Below are 21,161 nucleotides of genomic sequence, written 5' to 3'. Positions count from 1 at the left end.
GTCACGGAAATGGCGCCGTGAGAAGCGCGTCCGACAGCTCTCCCCTAAATCACAACAAATTTATCAACTAGAAACAGAAAAATTTATCCTCGGAGCATTCCGGAGTTCCACACAAACTGAAAGCAAAAGGACTGTTATCACTTGAATCTGAGAGACGAGGGTGTGGAGGAAGCTACCGCAGCGACGCTCATTCAAGCCGCCAGGGAGTGCGCCCACGGTGAGTCAGCCCATATACTTGGGAACCGCAAGCCACCGCGAGCGGCCGCCACGAGCCGCCGCGCGCGCGCCCGGTCCGGTTGAGCACTGCTGACATTCCCAGCGGCCCGCACACTGCGAGTGGGGGTCGCCGGCCACCGGTGCCCTGAGCGCCCCATTCGCGCGCGTGCCTTGGGCATTCCACGCGCCCAGGGCGCCCTACTGGCCCGCACACCCAGGGGGCTCCATTATCCTGCGCCTGGTGCGGTCCAGCTGCCAGCGGCGGGGCGAGCGGGAGAGGCTTGGGAGATTCTCTCCGTGGGCGGGGCACCTCACCCAGCCATTCAAGCTAACAATCAAGCGTTGGGGGAGGGGCGCGCGCAGGCAGCCTAAAATACCTTCGGAAACACAGCTGCAACCCAATCACTGAAATTAGCTTAACCCATAAAATCTGCGCACCCTCGGTTCTAATTGATAAGATCTCTCTCAGTTCAGCGATCCAAGACAAGAGGCGTGATATTTTTTAGTGCCTCTCGCTAAAGGGGCGGGGGCAACTTCTGATTGATAGAGCCTCCATATTCAGGGATAAACGCTAACAAGAAGGACTTGGCAGATAATAAGGTCTATACTACACTAGTCGTAAGCAGAGACTAGTGCCTCTTCTTCCCTGCAAAAACAGGCTACAAAGTGTGGAAAGCCTGGGTTGAGAGGTCCAACTAAATGATAGGCGCTGAACAGTCACCTTGACAACAATTGACTCCCACCCCCGCCTGATTACACTGGAGGCCCTGACTCTCAGAGCCTTTCCCAAAGCCTTGCACTGAGTGGGGATAGAGTGGGGATTTCCCAGCTCTTTGAGCCTCTTATTTCCCAGGCAGAAGCAGTTGCAGCCTTATAGCTGGATCACCAGGCTGCTAATTCAGAAAGGGGGGACTAGGAGAGTGAATCCAGGAAAGCAAACTCTCTCATCGTTGGACCCTGCAAACGCCAACAAACCTTTACTTCCAGCAAGACTAAAGCCAATTATATGACATTGCCATAGAATCCCATCAACTGCAAATCCCTAACTAAGAGTGACACAGGGGCAGAGCCTGGGGTACAGAGTCACCGACCAGGAAGAGGGAGAGAAAAGAAAAAGGAAGAAGTTAACCTCTCAAAATCAAGAAAAACCCACAGACTTTACAACTTGATCCACTAATTTTATTTTGTTGTTGTTGTTGTTGCTTGTTTCTTCTATCTTTTTGCCTTTATTTCCTCCACCTCGGTCCTTCTATTCTCTGCTCATCTTATGCTTCCCCTTTCTTGAACTACACTACCCATGAGTGTTGCATTTTATTTTTCTTCTTCATCCTCACCCTCCTTTAAGGTGATACTCCAAAACACTTAACTCTCACTCTCTCCTCTTTTGTTTTTTTTTTGTCTTGCTTTATTTTGTTTTTTTTCTCCTCCTATTTTATTTCTTCCTTTGTTTTTCTCTTTTTCTTATTTTTTCCTTTCTATTTGTTTTTTCTTTTCTCATTTTACTTTCCTCCCATATAATCCTCAATCACGAACAAATTAGTTAATTTGGGACTCAAGGCTTTTTTTTGGTTTTATTTCTCTTTTTTGCTTTTGTTTTTATTTTTTTTTCTCTTGTTTGTTTATTTTTGTGGCATTTTGGGTCCTCCCAACCCAAGGTCTCCATTGTATTTAGTCTTCGCTCCACTTAATACAACAGATTTTTACTTATTATTTTTATTTTTTCTTCTTTATTATTCTTTTTTGGTCCTTTTTTCTGATTCCCTCTTATCCCTCTCATTATATCTCTTAGTTGACCATCACTTACAAGCAAATCATCTTATGCTTGTCTAAGATTTTCTTCCTTTTTTTTTTTTTTTTTTGCATTTAGTAGGTCCCTACTCCCTTTTTTTGCCCCTTGAACTCTTCACCCCAAATCAGGCCCTCCATTATAGGCACGATATTTCCCTGAGGAGGGGAGAGGAGGGAAAGAGAAGAGAGAAAAAAGGGGGAAATAATAAATTATTACTGTTTTTTTTTTTGTAGGGTGTTTTACCCTTTTTTTTTTTCTTTTTACTCTTTATTAATTCTAATTAGTGCTATCAATAAGACCACCCTCAGATGCCGATAAGAAAGAGGAAATCGAATATTATGGATACAAAAGAAAGAGAGGTAACACAAATAGATGTGGAAAAATCTATGGAGAAAAGACTTAACATATTGGAAGCCTTGGAGCTAAATGACAGAGAATTTAAACTAGAAATCTTAAAAATACTCAGAGATATACAAGAAAACACAGAAAGGCAATATAGGGAGATCAGAAAACAACTCAATGAACACAAAGAATATATTACCAAGGAAATTGAAACTATAAAAACAAATCAAACAGAAATGAAAAACTCAATTCACGAGGTGAAAAACGAGGTAACAAGCTTAGCTAACAGAACAGCCCAGATTGAAGATAGGATTAGTGAAATAGAAGACAAACAACTTGAGGCACAACAGAGAGAAGAAGAAAGAGACTCAAAAATAATAAAAAATGAGAAAGCCCTACAGGAATTGTCTGACTCCATCAGAAAGAATAACATAAGAATAATAGGTATATCAGAGGGAGAAGAGAAAGAAAATGGAATGGAGAATATACTCAAACAAATAATAGACGAGAACTTCCCAAGCCTGTGGAAGGAACTAAAGCCTCAAATTCAAGAAGCAAACAGAACACCAAGTTTTCTTAACCCCAACAAACCCACTCCAAGGCACATCATAATAAAGATGACACAAACCAATGACAAAGAAAAAATTCTCAAGGCAGCCAGGGAAAAGAAGAGTACAACATATAAAGGAAGGCCTATTAGATTATCATCAGATTTCTCAGCAGAAACTCTACAAGCTAGAAGAGAGTGGACCCCAATATTTAAAGCCCTGAAAGAGAGGAACTTTCAGCCAAGAATACTATACCCATCAAAGCTATCCTTCAAGTATGAAGGAGATATAAAAACATTCACAAATACAGAAAAGATGAGAGAATTTATCAACAGAAAGCCCCCACTCCAGGAAATACTAAGGGGGGTTTTCCAACCAGATTCAAAGAACAAAAGAAAACACCACAAGTAACAGCTCCACCAAGAACACAATAAAACCAAACTTAAACTGTGACAACAAAGGAAAAAAAGGGGGGAGAGGATGGAGATTAACAGTAGCAAAGGATGATGAAGTGCAGAAATACTTATAAGATAGGGTACTACAATGAATATGGTAGGTACCCTTTTCATTACTTAATGGTAACCACCCTTGAAAAAACCACCACAAAAACACTTGACTTAAAAAAGGTAGCAACAGAGGAAAGAAGTATGGAACACAAACAAACAAAAACAAATAATAGAAAAACAAAAGAGAAGAATCAAACTAGATACAAAACTAACAGAAAGCAATTTATAAAATGGCAGTAGGGAACCCACAAGTGTCAATAATTACACTAAATGTAAATGGATTAAACTTACCAATAAAAAGACACAGAGTAGCAGAATGGATTAAAAAAGAAAATCCAACTATATGCTGCCTACAAGAAACACATCTAAGCAACAAGGATAAAAACAAATTCAAAGTGAAAGGCTGGAAAACAATACTCCAAGCAAACAACACCCAAAAAAAAGCAGGTGTAGCAATACTCATATCTAATAATGCTGACTACAAGACAGAAAAAGTACTCAGAGACAAAAATGGTCATTTCATAATGATTAAGGGGAAGTTGAATCAAGAAGACATAACAATCCTTAATATATATGCACCAAACCAAGGAGCACCAAAATATATAAGACAGCTACTTATTGACCTTAAAACAAAAACTAACAAAAATACAATCATACTTGGAGACCTCAATACACCGCTGACGGCTCTAGATCGGTCATCCAAACAGAGAATCAATAAAGATATAGTGGCCTTAAACGAAATACTAGAACACCTGGATATGATAGACATCTACAGGACACTTCATCCCAAAGCGACAGAGTATACATTTTTCTCTAGTGTACATGGAACATTCTCAAGAATTGACCATATGTTGGGCCACAAAGACAATATCAGCAAATTTAGAAAAACTGAAATTGTACCAAGCATATTTTCTGATCATAAAGCCTTGAAACTAGAATTCAACTGCAAAAAAGAGGGGGAAAAACTCACAAAAATGTGGAAACTAAACAACATACTTCTAAAAAATGAATGGGTCAAAGAAGAAATAAGTGCAGAGATCAAAAGATATATACAGACAAATGAAAATGAAAATACGACATATCAGAATCTCTGGGATGCAGCAAAAGCAGTAATAAGAGGAAAGTTCATATCACTTCAGGCCTATATGAACAAACAAGAGAGAGCCGAAGTAAACCACTTAACTTCACACCTTAAGGAACTAGAAAAAGAAGAACAAAGACAACCCAAAACCAGCCGAAGAAAGGAGATAATAAAAATCAGAGCAGAAATAAATGAAATAGAGAACAGAAAAACTATAGAAAAAATCAATAAAACAAGGAGCTGGTTCTTTGAAAAGATCAACAAAATTGACAAACCCTTGGCAAGACTCACCAAGGAAAAAAGACACAGGACTCAAATAAATAAAATCCAAAATGAAAGAGGAGAGATCACCACAGACATCATAGAAATACAAAGAATTATTGTAGAATACTATGAAAAATTATATGCCACCAAATACAACAACCTAGAAGAAATGGATAAATTCCTAGAACAATACAACCTTCCTAGACTGAGTCATGAAGAAGCAGAAAGCCTAAACAGACCAATCCGCAGGGAGGAAATAGAAAAAACTATTAAAAATCTCCCCAAAAATAAAAGTCCAGGCCCAGACGGTTATACTAGTGAATTTTATCAAACATTCAAAGAAGACTTGGTTCCTATTCTACTCAAAGTCTTCCAAAAAATTGAAGAAGAAGCAATACTTCCAAACACATTTTATGAGGCCAACATAACCCTCATACCAAAACCTGGCAAGGATGGAACAAAGAAAGAAAACTACAGACCAATATCTCTAATGAATACAGATGCTAAAATACTAAACAAAATACTGGCAAACCGAATACAACAACATATTAAAAAAATAATACATCATGATCAAGTGGGATTCATCCCAGAATCTCAAGGATGATTCAACATACGGAAAACGGTTAACATAATACACCATATCAACAAAACAAAGAACAAAAACCACATGATCTTATCAATAGATGCAGAAAAGGCTTTTGATAAAATACAACACAATTTTATGTTTAAGACTCTCAACAAAATGGGTATAGAAGGAAAATATCTCAACATGATAAAGGCCATATACGATAAACCATCAGCCAACATCCTATTAAACACCATAAAACTGAGGACTTTCTACCTTAAATCAGGAACAAGACAGGGTTGTCCACTCTCTCCACTCTTATTTAACGTGGTGCTAGAAGTTCTGGCCAGAGCAATCAGACAAGACAAAGAAATAAAAGGCATCCATATCGGAAAAGAAGAAGTAAAGCTATCACTTTTTGCTGATGATATGATCCTATACATCGAAAACCCGAAGGACTCCACAAAAAGATTATTAGAAACAATAAACCAATACAGTAAGGTCGCAGGATACAAAATTAACATACAAAAGTCCATAGCCTTTCTATATGCCAACAATGAAATATTAGAAAACGAACTCAAAAAAATAATCCCCTTCACGATTGCAACAAAAAAAATAAAATACCTAGGAATAAACATAACAAAGAACGTAAAGGAACTATATAATGAAAATTACAAAGCATTGTTAAGGGAAATCGAAAAAGATACAATGAGATGGAAAAATATTCCTTGTTCTTGGATAGGAAGAATAAATATAATCAAAATGGCCATATTACCCAAAGCAATATACAAATTTAATGCAATTCCCATCAAAATCCCTATGAGATTTTTTAAAGAAATGGAACAAAAAATCATCAGATTTATATGGAACTATAAAAAACCCCGAATAGCCAAAACAATCCTAAGGAAAAAGAATGAAGCTGGGGGCATTACAATACCTGACTTTAAACTATATTATAGGGCCACGATAATCAAAACAGCATGGTATTGGCAGAAAAATAGACACTCAGACCAATGGAACAGAATAGAAAGCCCAGAAATAAAACCACATATATATGGTCAACTAATCTTTGATAAAGGGGCCAACAACACACAATGGAGAAAAGAAAGCCTCTTCAACAAATGGTGTTGGGAAAACTGGAAAGCCACATGCAAAAGAATGAAACTCGACTACAGCCTGTCCCCGTGTACTAAAATTAATTCAAAATGGATCAAAGACCTAAATATAAGACCTGAAACAATAAAGTACATAGAAGAAGACATAGGTACTAAAATCATGGACCTGGGTTTTAAAGAACATTTTATGAACTTGACTCCAATGGCAAGAGAAGTGAAGGCAAAGATAAATGAATGGGACTACATCAGAATTAAAAGTTTTTGCTCAGCAAGAGAAACTGATATCAAAATAAACAGACAGCCAACTATATGGGAACTGATATTTTCAAACGACAGCTCAGATAAGGGCCTAATATCCAAAATTTACAAAGAACTCATAAAACTCAACAACAAACAAACAAGCAATCCAATAAAAAAATGGGAAGAGGACATGAACAGACACTTCTCCCAGGAAGAAATACAAATGGCCAACAGATATATGAAAAGATGCTCAGCTTCATTAGTTATTAGAGAAATGCAAATCAAAACTACAATGAGATACCACCTCACCCCTGTTAGATTAGCTATTATCAACAAGACGGGTAATAGCAAATGTTGGAGAGGCTGTGGAGAAAAAGGAACCCTCATTCACTGTTGGTGGGACTGTAAAGTAGTACAACCATTATGGAGGAAAGTATGGTGGTTCCTCAAAAAACTGCAAATAGAACTACCTTATGACCCAGCAATCCCTCTACTGGGTATATACCCCAAAACCTCAGAAACATTGATACGTGAAGACACATGTAGCCCCATGTTCATTGCAGCACTGTTCACAGTGGCCAAGACATGGAAACAACCAAAAAGCCCTTCAATAGAAGACTGGATAAAGAAGATGTGGCACATATACACTATGGAATACTACTCAGCCATAAGAAATGATGACATCAGATCATTTACAGCAAAATGGTGGGATCTTGATAACATTATAAGGAGTGAAATAAGCAAATCAGAAAAAAACAAGAACTACATGATTCCATACATTGGTGGAACATAAAAATGAGACTAAGAGACATGGAGAAGAGTGTGGTGGTTACCAAGGGTGGGGGGGGAGGGAGGACATGGGAGGGAGGGAGGGAGAGAGTTAGGGGGAGGGGGAGGGGCACAGAGAACTAGATAGAGGGTGACGGAGGACAATCTGACTTTGGGCGAGGGGTTTGCAACATAATTTGATGACAAAATAACCTAGACATGTTTTCTTTGAATATATGTACCCTGATTTATTAATGTCATCCCATTACCATTAATAAAAATTTATTAAAAAAAAAAAAAAAAAAAACTAAAACAGGCCTGACCAGGCAGTGGCGCAGTGGATAGAGTGTCGGACTGGGATGCAGAGGACCCAGGTTCGAGACCCCAAGGTCTCCAGCTTGTGCGCAGGCTCATCTGCTTTGAGCTAAATTCACCAGCTTGGACCCAAGGTTGCTGGCTCAAGCAAGGGGTTACTCAGTCTGCTGTAGCCCCACGGTCAAGGCACATATGAGAAAGCAATCAGCAATCAGTGAACAACTAAGGTGTCGCAACAAAAAACTAATGATTGATGCTTCTCATCTCTCTCCGTTCCTGTCTGTCTGTTCCTATCTATCTCTCTCTCTGACTCTCACTCTGTCTCTGTAAAAACAAACAAAAACCCTAAAACAAATGTTAACAATTTTCTAACAGAAATTGTTTTCCTCTAGAAGTAGGCTTTAACTTATTTACAAAAATATATTCGAAATACATTTAACCTACTTACAGGTAACATGGTATTAATTTAGGTATTTAATACAAATAATATGATGGAAATGAGGGTAGGAATAAAAAAAACAAGATTGGCCATGGGCTGATAATTGTTAGAGAGAGGTGATCATGGAAACCCAGACTGTTCTCTCTACTTTTGTGTATATTTGCCTAAAAAGTTTCAAATGTTTTAAAAATACATTTAATCTAATTGATAATAACTTGATAGCATTGTATATGCCAGTATATTGCCAAATAATATGATGCCATTTTTGGAGAGTGATTTGGCAATATTTATTTTCATAAGCCTCAAATTTGTAATCTCAGTTCTGGGAATTTATACTTTTTTAAAAAGCTGAAATTCCATGAAGTGGGAAATAAGAAAGAAGGAAAGCCAAAGATAATCACTGAAGGATAATAAAAAAAAAAGAAATTTATTAAGTAATTATGGCTTATGCATATTATGGACTATTATGTAGCCATTAAAATTATGCATAGGAACATCATGAGCAACGTAGGAATTGAGCAGTATAATAACATGTTCCAGAAGGAGGATCACTGCTTCATTCAACTCAAGAAGGGCTTGTAAGCTGTTATAACTGCAAAAGATGCCCGTTCTGGCCCCCAGCTGCCTTGCTGACTTGTCTCCACTACTCTCCCTCTCCCTAGCTCTTGCTCTGCTTCAGCACCTTGGACTTCCTGGCTCAGTTCCATCTCGGGCCTCTGCATTTACAGTTCCCTTCAACTGGAAAGTTATTCCCACAAATATGCATGTGGTTGGCTTTACTCATTCATTCAACACACAACTGACTTTATTCAGATCTCTGCTCCAGTGCCACCAAATGAGAGACTCCTTTCCTCCAACCCTGTCTAAAATTGCACCTCCATCCCATAATTCTCTATTTAGCCTGCTTTACTTCATATCACTTATCAACACTGAACTTGTATCTGCATTTGGTCCTTTGTTTACATAAGGTTCTGTTTTTCACAGCTGTATTTCAAACATTTTCAAAATACAGTGACAGGCAGATAGTAGGAACTCAATTAATGGCTTTTGACCAGCTAACTGACCATAAATGCATGCACATGAACAAAAGACTGAAAAGTACCTTAAAGAAATAATCATTTGCATTAGAATGAAAGGAAATTAGGTATTTTCTCTACACCTTTCTGTAATATTATAAGTACTTTTGATCATTGAAAAGTAAAATTAACTAAAGTATTTAAGTTACGTAGTAAATGTTTAGACAGAGACTCATATTAAGTTTAGTTTAACCCAATGATCTCTTAGGGGAAAACATTATTTTACACAATAAAGAAATAACAGCAGTCAGAAGTTTACCAGTGTCAAAGGTGGCAGTCTTCAGTGGCTCATTGCTGGGTCAGAAATCAATGTTTTGAGGCCATTGTTCTCTTTTATGTTTTCAGCTGTGGAGGACCTGAGTTTTGAGCTCCTGAGGAATTTGTTGACAAATGAAGTCTGGGGTTTAGTTTCTCCATCTGAGGAACTTTTCTTCCTTGTTTGACTCACGGTCAATTGAAGGAGGTCTTTCTCAATAAGACATCTTCCTGATGTTTTCTGTTTTCTAGGATTTCTAAAAAGAAAATAAAACTCTCAAACCTGGGTAGAATCAGAACTTTCCTGCAATATGAGTTTTTCTTTTTCCCTTTCCCTTCTATTTTATTACTGGTAATGTATAACACAGAAATAAAAATGATGTAACCCAGGATCTGAGAACTAACAGAAGGTAGCAGATATCAATCCAAAACAAATTTGAGTTTTTAACTTTGCCCTATTTTATTGTGTGAAATACAGGTTATTATTACCACTTTGGCAAGTGCATCAAATATGTCAATAGATTTTAAATTTCAGCAGTCAATTAGAGTTACATTCTAAGAAAGTTAGTAAAAGACAATTTAGCAAGCCATGAAGCTGTCGAGACCTTTGCAAAACTGTCACCCAGAGGAGTTTGCTGTCAGTGCCCCAGCCTCCTCTTGGTACATTGCTTCTTTTCCTCTTGACGTTTTTAACTTTCTCTACTCCAGCTCTGTACTACCACCCAATTAAAAATGCAATGACAGTAAATCATTCATTCATTCCCTAAATAGAACCTACTATGGGCCAGATATCATTCAAGATATAGAGATTCAATGAAAAACAAGACACAGCTCATGCCTTACCCCAGTGGGAAGATAGACCTGTGTGCCAATTACACTGGGAAAAGGGCCATCAGGGAGGAGAGACCCAAAGAGTCAGCCTGCTTTGTAGAACAGACTGAGCAGCAAGTGACATTGCCCGGGTTTTGAAGAATTGGGAACAAGCTAAAAAGAAAAGAGAGGGCAAAGTGTCCTGGGCAGAAAGAACAGCAAGCTTAAAAGCTTACAGGCATGCAGTCCAGCAGTTGGCTCCAAGAGTGAATTCTGGTTTGCAGGGAGCATGATATGTGGGGGGATGAAGTTAAGCAGAGGGTCTGGGGGATTTAAAACTAAGGATTCATAATGGTTACTCTATTGTCCCTCCTGGGATTTACTTACATTTTAAGGGACAGTTAAAGACTTAAACTAAAAAGATAAGACTGTAAATATAATTTTAGATTTTATTGATAGAATTTAGATCTTGTTCTTGGGCCAGCACCCAATATTCTTATATTCTTCAAATTACAGTGTTCATGACTTCCCTCCTTTCAAATAGGTCTTTATGTAATAGTATGTTCCAGAATGGTTCAAGAAACATTTTGCACAGGGGCTCCTAAAAATGACCTTGTGAATCCACCTTCCCACCTGGGGGATGGGATGTTCCATCCCCCTGGGGTTCTATTTTAGAAGTCACATATGGCCATCCCTTTATTTTCTAAATTGCCTTTCCAAATTAGGTCAGGGTCCACTCAGCCCAGGCTGACCCAGAAAGACAGCAATAGAACTGAACTGTTTCCCCGACCACAGTCTTCTAGCTCAGTGATTTTCAACCTTTTTTGAGCCACGGCACATTTTTTACAAAATCCTGGGGCACACCACCTACCAAAATGACACAAAATGACACTCTAACACAGTACATATTATACATATAGTTAATAATATAGTTCCTAAATGTATTTATACTCACAATGTGAAACCTGGGCCTGTTTCGATGAACACAAAAGGGATATCCTGGCAGGAATGGTAGAAAGACACACACGAAGCTCTTCCTCAGCAGTTCTCAGTCTCTCTCTGTTTTTAGTTTTTATCACAGTCAAGCTTGAGAAGCTCAGCTCACATAGATATGTAGTTGAAAATGGGAGCAATGTCAAAACAGCTTTGTTGGCCAGAATGGGGAACTCCTTGGCAACAGATAACCAAAATCTGTCCAAAGGAAGATCAGCAAACTTTAGCTTTAAAGTTAGATAACATTGTGATGCATTGTAATACATTGTATATCACCCTCTGTGGGGGCCTCTTTTAAAAAGAAAAAGGTCAAATATCTATATACACCATCAGGATAGACATAACCAGTTGAGGCTGAGGCTTCATCTAGTCCTGCCAGTCCTGACCAGGATTAGAAATCGGGACCATGGGGAGGAGTAGCAGCTTCAACTACTCGCCACAGCCACACAATGACAAGTGCGCGGCAGCCCGAGCGGAGACCTTCCTGGGTGTGGATGAGAGGCGGCCTACTATTGGTTCATCGCTAGTGGTCAGGCTGAATCCTAGAAGGTGATTGGTCAGTGAGAGTTCCCTGTGCCTCCACTCTTCCTGTCGCTGATAGCTGGAGGGATTGTGAGGGGAAAGTTTATGTTTGGATGGAGGCAGCTGGTGGAGGGCCGGATAAATAGCCTCTGTGGGCCGTATCTGGCACGTGGGCCGTAGTTTGGGGAACCGTGTTTAATATCCCCATGGCACACCTGACCATGTCTCACAGCACACTAGTGTGCCATGGCACACTGGTTGAAAAACACTGTTCTAGCTGACCAAAGCCTCAGTGGGTTAGTTGAGAAAGGAAGAGCTTAGCTTATGAATCCAGACACACCTACCATCCTAGCGGCCCCATCGTGATTCCACCATCCGCCCACAGCCCCTTCTCCTCTTGCCCTACCCAAGACTCACCTCCCTGGTCATTTTCACTCAGTTTCATCTTTTGGAGGTTTATACAGAGCTATCCCAGTGAATGGTTTCATCCCTCCTTCCATCCCCTCCCCTCCAATTGCACTGACTCCAATTCCCAAGTCGTAAAACACTACTGGATAGTGCTCCAGGATGTGGTAATTTACCAAGTGAAACCCACCCAGCTATGAGGCCCAGCAGGTTCTCTGTGCAGAGGTGTCCTCTGTGGGGCAGCATGAGAAGGCCTGGCAGCTAGAATGGCAATCAACAGCACAGGACTCGAGGGAACAGAGGAGGAAACAAAAGAAGAGTGAGCAAACTGGGGAGGCAGGAAGGAGAGAAACACAAGACAGGCTAACGGCACCCAAAAAGGAGCGAATGTAAGCAAGACAGACCTGTGGTGAGCATAGGGGGCAAGCACCAGCAACTGTCTTAATGCTCAATATAGGAGGTTACCAGGGTCACACTTAGGAAAAAAAAATTTTTTCCAAATGTATTTGGGAGATTCCTCTTTATATACAAACTTCAATGAGTACTCACGCTTCACATACTAATTCAAGCTTTAAGTTTGGCTTCCACAAACCTTTTATTTTTCTCCTCATCTCTGCATGGGGTTCAACTTTATAAAGGTAAACCCTGAAAACTAAATTTGGAAAAATTTGCAGATAACAACATAACAACCATACCACAGCAGCTAAAAGCTGGGCTTTTGTCTCTTCTCCCAAGATGAAAGCATTCACTTAAGAGCCCTTTGAGAAAACTAATGGCTGGCATTTCAATTCAACTTTAGAACAAAACAAGTTACTTTCCATTTTCACTGTATTATCAGTAGGTAAGGTCATTTGTCATGAAATACTAAGAATAATAAACATGTTTGACATGCTGTTCCTCTTGCACTTAAGCAGTTTTTATTTATTTTTGCAAAAGTGAGAAATACCTTTCTTTTCCATCCTTAGGTTTGGGCTTAACATATACTTAAAATGTTTGATTCATTGTTTCAAAGTAAGTCATGTTTTTAGTTTTGGTGGGAGTTTTGAAGCTCTGTCAGAATTCATGGATAAATTAATAATAAGTACATTAGAAAACAAATTTTAAACTACAGCAATAATCAGAAACTATTAGAAGAGTATTAAACAAATTTGTCAAAGTTGTGAGATCAAGATACAAAAATCAACTGAATTTCTATACACTAGCAATGAATAATTCAAATATAAATTAGGAGAATAATTCCATTTGTAATAGTATCAAAATAATAAAACAGTTGAGAAAAAAGAATAAAACACGGGAATAAATTTAACAAAAGAAGTGTAAAACATGGCCCTGGCCGGTTGGCTCAGTGGTAGAGTGTTGGCCTGGCATGTAGAAGTCCTGGGTTTGATTCCCGGCCAGGGCACACAGGAGAAGCACCCATTTGCTTCTCCACCCCTCCCCCTCTCCTTCCTCTCTGTCTCTCTCTTCCTCTCCCACAGCCGAGGCTCCATTGGAGCAAAGATGGCCCAGGTGCTGGGGATGGCTCCTTGGCCTCTGCCCCAGGCGCTAGAGTGGCTCTGGTCGTGGCAGAGCAATGCCCCAGAGGGGCAGAGCATCGCCTCCTGGTGGGCAGAGCGTCGCCACCTGGTGGGCGTGCCGGGTGGATCCCGGTCGGGTGCATGCGGGAGTCTGTCTGACTGTCTCTCCCGGTTTCTAGCTTCAGAAAAATACAAAAAGAAAAAAAAAAAGAAGTGTAAAACATATATTCTGAAAACTATAAAATATTGCAGGAAGCACCAAGGAACATTTAAATAAAAAAGATAGCCCACGTTCATGGACCAGAAGACCTAATACATTAGGGTGGCAGAATTCTTCAAATTGATCTACAGGTTCAGTGTAATCACCATCAAAATCCTAGCTGACCTGAAGTTGATCTTAAAATCATGTAGAAACTCAAAGGACACAAAATAGCTAAAATAATTTTGAAAAAAATAAAAGTAAGAAAGTTAGGCCCTGGCCAATTGGCTCAGTGGTAGAGTGTCAGCCTAGTGTGTGGATGTCCTGGGTTCAATTCCTGGTCAGGACACACAGGAGAAGGGCCCATCTGCTCTCTACCCTTCACCTTCTCCCTTCTCTCTCACTCTCTCTATTCCCCTCCTGAAGCCATGGTTTGATTGGTTTGGCCACATCGGCCCAGGCGCTGAGGATGGCTCTGTGGAGCCTCCTCCTCAAGTGCTAAAAATAGCTTGGATGTGAGCATAGCCCCAGATTGGGGTTGCCAGATGGATCCTGGTTGAGGCGCATGCAGAAGTCAGTTTTTCTACCTCCCTTCCTCTCACTTGGAAAAGAAGAAAAAAATTTAAAAAAATCAAAAAGTTGGAGGACTAACACTTACGAGTTAAAGACTTAACTACTGTCAGGCCTTACCCTTCTACCCAAGGCCTGTATGGGGTCCCAAGGTAACAGAAAAAGGACTGAGACCAGTCTTCAGTTCAGGATCTCAAGGGTAGGCAACACCTTCCTGGCTTCTCTACAACCCCTAACATTTAGTTCCCAGCCTCATCATACAGCCATGCATCCCTTACTCTGCAGTGAGTTATCACAAATGGTGTAATGACAAATCTGCCCAGGGGGGTTTCAAACCTGTTTTGTTATGCTGGGCCTCAGTTGTATTCTGAAGTCAAGTGTCTCTCCATTGACAAATTCTAACATGAGAAATGTATCCATTTGAGCTCAAAGAGTTCACAGATGGGTTTAGATGCTCTCACCATTTTTCTAACCTGGATACGACCTCCCCTATACAGCATCAGCAGAACATCAAGGCTCATATAAAATCCTGAGAACCTAAACTCTATCTAGAGATATCCTGATCAGGAAAGCCACCTAAAATAAAGAAAATTAGAGTTGTACATGTACTGTCCAATTAGTCACAGAGAGTAATACAGGCCCAGAGAGGTTTAAAATATCTACCCTCCTCTGGTCCTTAAACTGGATGTTCAATGTAGCTAATCTCAACCGTATTACTTATGTTCCCTTTTAAATCTTCTCAAAACAGTCTGGAGCAAACTGACTTATACAGGAACTCAGTGAGACAAATGATATTTGTTAAGCATGCATATATATGTACATTACACAGTGCTGGATTCTGACATAGATCATCTGTGATGAACTTGCCTCTTACAGCTTCTATGTTTGTTGGTCAAATAACTTTTTAAATATGATATATATGTTTGCTTGCTTAGAGTTTGTATTGGGTGTGGGGGACAGGCTGTAAGCAGGCCAGGTCGTTACAGTCTAAAGCTTAGTTTTCCCCACACCCTTGACTGTTGCATGATGTAGGGTGGTGCACTCTCATGAGGAATCCCATTATGCCTCACATAAGTGACTTTGTATCAAAGACTTCCTTGTCTGTATATTGGATTAAAAGTTTTGATTTCTACACCATAAAAATGGGGGCAGACTGGGAGCTTGCTCTCTCGGTTCGGGAGATTAGCATTAGAGAGGAGAGCAGAGAAGGCCACATGGAGGAGGCCAGGAGAGGCAGCCAAGATGGTGGAGTGCTGAGGGAGAAGCCAGTTTGTTCAGTTTGTGTAGAGAGAAGGAGATGGGGAACAGAAGTGAATAAGGCTAGTGAGCTAGAAACCTTTGATTCTAGGAAACTCAGATAAGTCAATAGCTTTGTGAGCACTGAATGAATGGGTTTTGGAGCCCTGTGTGTGTTTTTACTTGCCCACCAGGTGCAAGCTAGGATTAAAGCTAATGGCCCACCAGTTCTTGGCTCCATTGTTTCATTACCAACTGTCTGAATCAAATGCGAACCTGCATGGGCCAGGCAGCTGTGATGGTGGCCGTGGCTACTGGCTTTACAATATCCCTAAAGAAAGGAATAGACAAACAGGCCCATGCTTTAACCAAATGTAAAAGAAATGGAGAAATACACACTTTCACAGTGATTTTACTCTTGACATGGAAAAAGAATAGAAAGATAGCACTAGGTAAGTATAAGGCCAGGAACCGCCATCATGGCCATTCACATGCAGGTTCCCATTGGATTCAGGCAGACAGTAAAGAAATGGCGGAGTCAGAGGATGGTGGGCCATTCTGTTTATTGCTGTCTCACCAAGACAGGCAAGCCACAAGAGAAGACAAGGGAAAAGCAGAAAACCAGCTTTTCCCATGAAGGGCAAGAGATCAGGGAGGCCCCTGCAATGGTGACAGCAGGAACCCAGAGAGAGCAAGCTCCAGGTTTGCCCCACTTTATAGTATAGAAATGAAAACCTTTAATCCAATATACAAACAAGGAAGTCTCTGATACAAAGTCACTTATCTGAGGCATAATGGGATTCCTCATAAGAGTTCACCACCCCACATCATGCAACAGTCAACAGTCAAGGGTGTAGGGAAAAGCTTAGTCTTAAAACTAGCCTTAGACTATAATGACCCGGTCTGCTTACAGCCTGTCCCCCACACCCAATGCAGACTATAAGCAAGCAAACATATATATATCAATTTACAAACTTACTTGACCAACAGTAAGTAAAGAATTTTAAAGAGCTGAAGTAAGAATTGGAAGACTTTCAAAAATGGGGATCTCACTTCACTTTGATTCTTCTGATATGTGGTCTGACAAACACCACATATTATACACTCAAAATCTCTTTCAACCCTCTTCCCATGGACTTTCTTACTGCAGAGACTACACAGGTAAAAGTTTTCCCAGCCTCTCCTGAAGCTGGCTTCTGGGTGTGATTTAGATTCTGCTTAGTCCTTGCATCTGTGCAAGTCTTGAATTTGCAACTGAGGTACATGGGGGAGGGGCAGGTCACGTGACATCCCATGTCCTGCTGTAGTGGTTTCAAGCCAGGAGCTGTGGCAGCTGCTTCCAGTTTCAATAGGCAGCCTTGTGATTGTGACAGGGCAGCAGCTTCCTTGGTGGCCTAATCATGTGCTGTGGCTTTGAGTATTTCCGGGAAACACAACTTAGCATCCGTTTTTCCATTATTCTATGAACAAAAAAGGGGCCATGTGCTCAGGGCAAGCCTGTATGGCAGCCTTACAAGGCCAGAGACCTAAAGCAACCGCATAGGATGGTCTGAAATTAAAACTTCTTAACTAAAATCGAGTCATGACAGGTAGTCATAGTAAGGCAGTACCTTCTTGGACAAATGGCAGTCTTTACCTTAACTGAGCCTGTCTGCCATCCTTTACATCTTTGATAACATACCTTTGGAACGTCAGAGTAATCCCCTTTTTCCAGACCCCTCGGGACACAGTTGCCTACCAGAGCAGGACTATGGAATCCCCTCATTGTTATCCTGTTTCCTGCACACCATCTTGTCAAGTAAGAAATGTTTAGAGGCCCGACCTGTGGTGGTGCAGTGGATAAAGCATCGACCTGGAAATGCTGAGGTCACCGGTTCGAAACCCTGGGCTTGCCTGGTCAAGGCACATATGGGAGCTGATGCTTCCAGCTCCTCCCCCCCTTCTCTCTCTGTCTCTCCTCTCTCTCTGTCTCTCCCTCTCTGTTTCTCCCTCTCCTGTCTAAAATGAATAAATAAAAAATAAATAAATAAATAAAAATGTTTAGAGCTTTAAAGAATTTTTATGAGTTTATTTGAGCCACACTTGTAAGGTATTTTTCCCCGCCGAGAAGGAAGGAAGAGGGCTCGAAGCCACCAAGTGTGTTATAACAAAAGGCTTTATTGAGTACAGAGTGCATCCTGCCCGGCAAGGTTCCCTGGCCCTGAGGTAAGATGGAGGCTAGGAAGTTGCATGGATTAAACCGTGTGGGAGATATTTAAAGGGGTCCCTCTAGGGGAGTGAAGCTAACATGACGTGATGAAATCCCACTGGCTGGTAGATGGTTGCTTTTTTCCAAACAGTTCCTAGGAAGTTTCTTTTGGCGCGCTTGGTTATGGGCAGTCCCAGCAAAAGTTCATGGGTCTGAGTTCCCCATGTGACCATCCCCCATTATCCACCGACCTTACATTCTGACCTTTTGTGTTAAATAGAAAAAGGGGCGCCATTTATTCGTCTGGCTACTTCTTGCTGAATAGGGGAATCGTGGGGAGGGGGAGATCAGAAGGTGGTGGTTTTGAGGGGTGTCAGGAGGAACATCTGTGTGGCCATGAGTTGAGAAACTTTGCAGATGCGGTCCTGTAGGGATTTTAAAGAAAGAGGAGTAATAGGGGGATTTGCAGAGTCCAGCCTTTTGGTGAGCTGGAGATGGATGGAGTCCAGTGGTTCTGACTGCCAGTGGTCCTGTAAGGAGGCAAGCTTGAGGCAGAACTGCATGTCAGGAGTGGCGTAAAAAGGGGAAAGGAAGAGGGTCCCATCCATTCCCATAACCGAGACCTGTGAGGGAACTAGAGGTCCAGAGTGTGATGGCAAAACAGATAAGGTAGCCCCCATGTCCTCAAGAAATGAGATAGACTTACCCACTAGTTGCAGCATACCCTGGGTTCTCTGAGTCCAGGCTGTGTCCTAGGAGTTTGAGCAATGCACCCACCTGGCTGGATTAGCCTCCCATTCAGGCGGCTTGTCCTCTGAGGAAAAACCTGTTGTCCAAAGGGGCAATCACTCTGCCAGTGACTGAGATGCTTGCAGTCAGGGCAGGGTTCAGTGGGCAGCCGTGGGCAGGGGCCCTGCCAGGACCAGTGGTCCTGCTTGCCACACTTAAAGCAAGTTGCTGGTGGCTCTGCTGGCCACAAAGTTGCCACAAGAGCCAGGGTTTGGAGCATTACCTTCTGCTGCATGCAGGCCTGGTAAACAGCCTTGGCCTGTTTTAGTCGGGACCGTTAAAAACTTTAAATGCCATGTCCACAGGTTCCGGATAGGGATTTGGGGGGTTGAGAGTAAGAGGAGGGAAGCTCATGCAGAGCCTGGCACCCAGATCTGGCAGAAAACTCTGGAGCCAAAGGAAGGAGAGGGCCAGAACTTCCTGCAAGAAAATTGGGGTTGGACATCCTGAGAACCAGTGTAAGAGCCAATGCCAGGTTGAGAAAGTTCTGATGGAGGAGGGACTTAAGAACACAGTGAAGGGAGGGGCTCCTGGCCAGCAGGGGAGGAGAAAGAGAGATGGTAGTAGATGGCAAATAAGAAACAGGTTTTTGAGAAGGGAGGGGAGGGGGCTCTCAGAGGGAAGAGACCCGAGCACAAAAGAGGTCCACAGAGGGACTAGAGCAGGGGTCTCAAACTCAACTCAGCATGTGGGCTGCAGAGCAAGATCACAGCCGTTCAGCGGGCCGCACTAGGTCTACAAAAGGCAACTGTTACGCAACACTTTTCTCACTGCAGTTGAAAACAAAAAAAAAATCAGTACAACAAGCACAATCGTACATGCAGTTTACTCAGTGTCACAAAACGACCAGAAACTGTAGTTCGCATCACAACTGCTGTTAACTAAGCTAATATCTAGCTAGGATGCTAGAGAAATGAAAAATACAAGTAGGCCCCTAGGCTTACTTAATTTTATCCAAAATATTTTGAACTTCGTGGATTAGCCTGTGGGCCGCACAAAATTGTTCAGTGGGCCGCATGCGGCCCGCGGGCCACGAGTTTGAGACCCCTGGACTAGAGAAAAGTCCTGAGAGAGGGAGAGAGACAGAGAAAGAGAGAGAGAGAGAGAGAGAGATGCGCCCCCAGGGGTCAGGCAGGAGGGAAAGAGAGTTGGGAGTCCATGGAGAAGGAAAGATCAGAAATAGAGGTTTTAGGTGAGGTTTCTCTGGCCAGAAAAAGACCTGCATGGTGGAACAGGCAGCACAGAGATTAAGGACAGGCGCGCGAATAATTAGAAGCCATGTATGTAAGAGATTTCCAATCAGTTCCCAGCTTTTTTGGCGATAGTTAAATTGGTGAGGGTGTTAAAACTGGAGGTTAATTGAGTGGGTTTTGTGGCCTGGCCACAGCGGAGAAGAAGAACAGTTTCTTCTTCTCTAGGGAGGGAGATTCCTGTGCCCCCACAGCCGCCCTCAGTCCGCGGAGTGTTCAGCTTTGAGTATTAGTGTCCTAAAAACTCAAGGTCTGGCCACGGACGAAAAAGGTAAAGTGGATGTGCTTGAGGAGGTCTCCACAAGCACATGCACTTGGATGGACGGAAAAAAATTCGCTGACGTAGCTACAGTTTCGGACAGGGAGTCTCGGAGGAAAGAACTGAGAGGAAGGCTGGAGGCAGGGGACTTACCACACCATGGGCCGAAGTGGGTGGAAGGTCAGAGATCCTGGTTCTTTCTCGGAGGGGATGAAGAAGAGGAGAGGTCCTTGTGGACTTCTAACTCCTTCCAGGTTTTCAGCACCAAAATGTAAGGTATTTTTCCCTGCCGAGAAGGAAGAGGGCTCAGAGCCACCAAGTGTGGAATAGCAAAAAGGCTTTATTCAGTACAGAGTGCGCATCCCGCCCGGCAAGGTTCCCTGGCCCCGAGGTAAGATGGCCAGGGAAGTTGCACGGATTAAATCGCGTGGGAGATATTTAAAGGGGTCCCTCTAGGGGAGTGGAGCTAACATGACGTGGTGAAATCCCACTGGCTGGTAGACAGTTGCTTTTTTCCAAATCGTTCCTAGGAAGTTTCTTTTGGCGCACTTGGCTGTGGGCGGTCCTAGCCAAAGTTCGAGGGTCTGAGTTCCCCACTTGACCATTCCCCATTATCCACCGACCTTACAACACTGACAACAATTGCCTGGAAGCAAAATCTCAACAGATTGAGAAAATACTCCAGAGAATGGCAGTTTTGCAGCTTATTTTATACATTACAACCAAAGGAGGAGGCCTAAGGAGTTATATAAAATCCGTTGCTGAGAGATTAGGGGCAGGAGAAGGCAAAGCAGGGAGCTTTCTGGGATTGGGTAAAATGTAAAGCGAATAGCCACACACTTGTTTTACATCTGTGAGTATAGGGCAGTTAGCTGTTTACAATGGAAACAATATTAATTACAAC

At 41.8% G+C, this 21,161-nt stretch overlaps 1 protein-coding gene across 1 annotated transcript in view; it reads right to left on the bottom strand.

Annotated features, from left to right (window-relative positions):
- The window catches only part of LRRC31 (leucine rich repeat containing 31), an 84,902-nt gene extending 72,613 nt beyond the window's left edge, over window positions 1–12,289 (bottom strand). The window contains 3 exon segments of the mRNA XM_066240819.1: window positions 9,553–9,717; window positions 9,720–9,776; window positions 12,262–12,289. Of these exon segments, the coding sequence (XP_066096916.1) occupies window positions 9,553–9,717; window positions 9,720–9,776; window positions 12,262–12,289 (250 nt within the window).
- Window positions 12,290–21,161: the final 8,872 nt, after the last annotated feature.

The sequence above is a fragment of the Saccopteryx bilineata genome, chromosome 8 (genome assembly GCF_036850765.1).
Source record: "Saccopteryx bilineata isolate mSacBil1 chromosome 8, mSacBil1_pri_phased_curated, whole genome shotgun sequence".
NCBI classification, from domain to species: Eukaryota; Metazoa; Chordata; class Mammalia; order Chiroptera; family Emballonuridae; genus Saccopteryx; species Saccopteryx bilineata.
The sequence above is the reverse complement of the archived record's forward strand: the minus strand, read 5'-3'. Positions and strand labels throughout refer to the sequence as shown.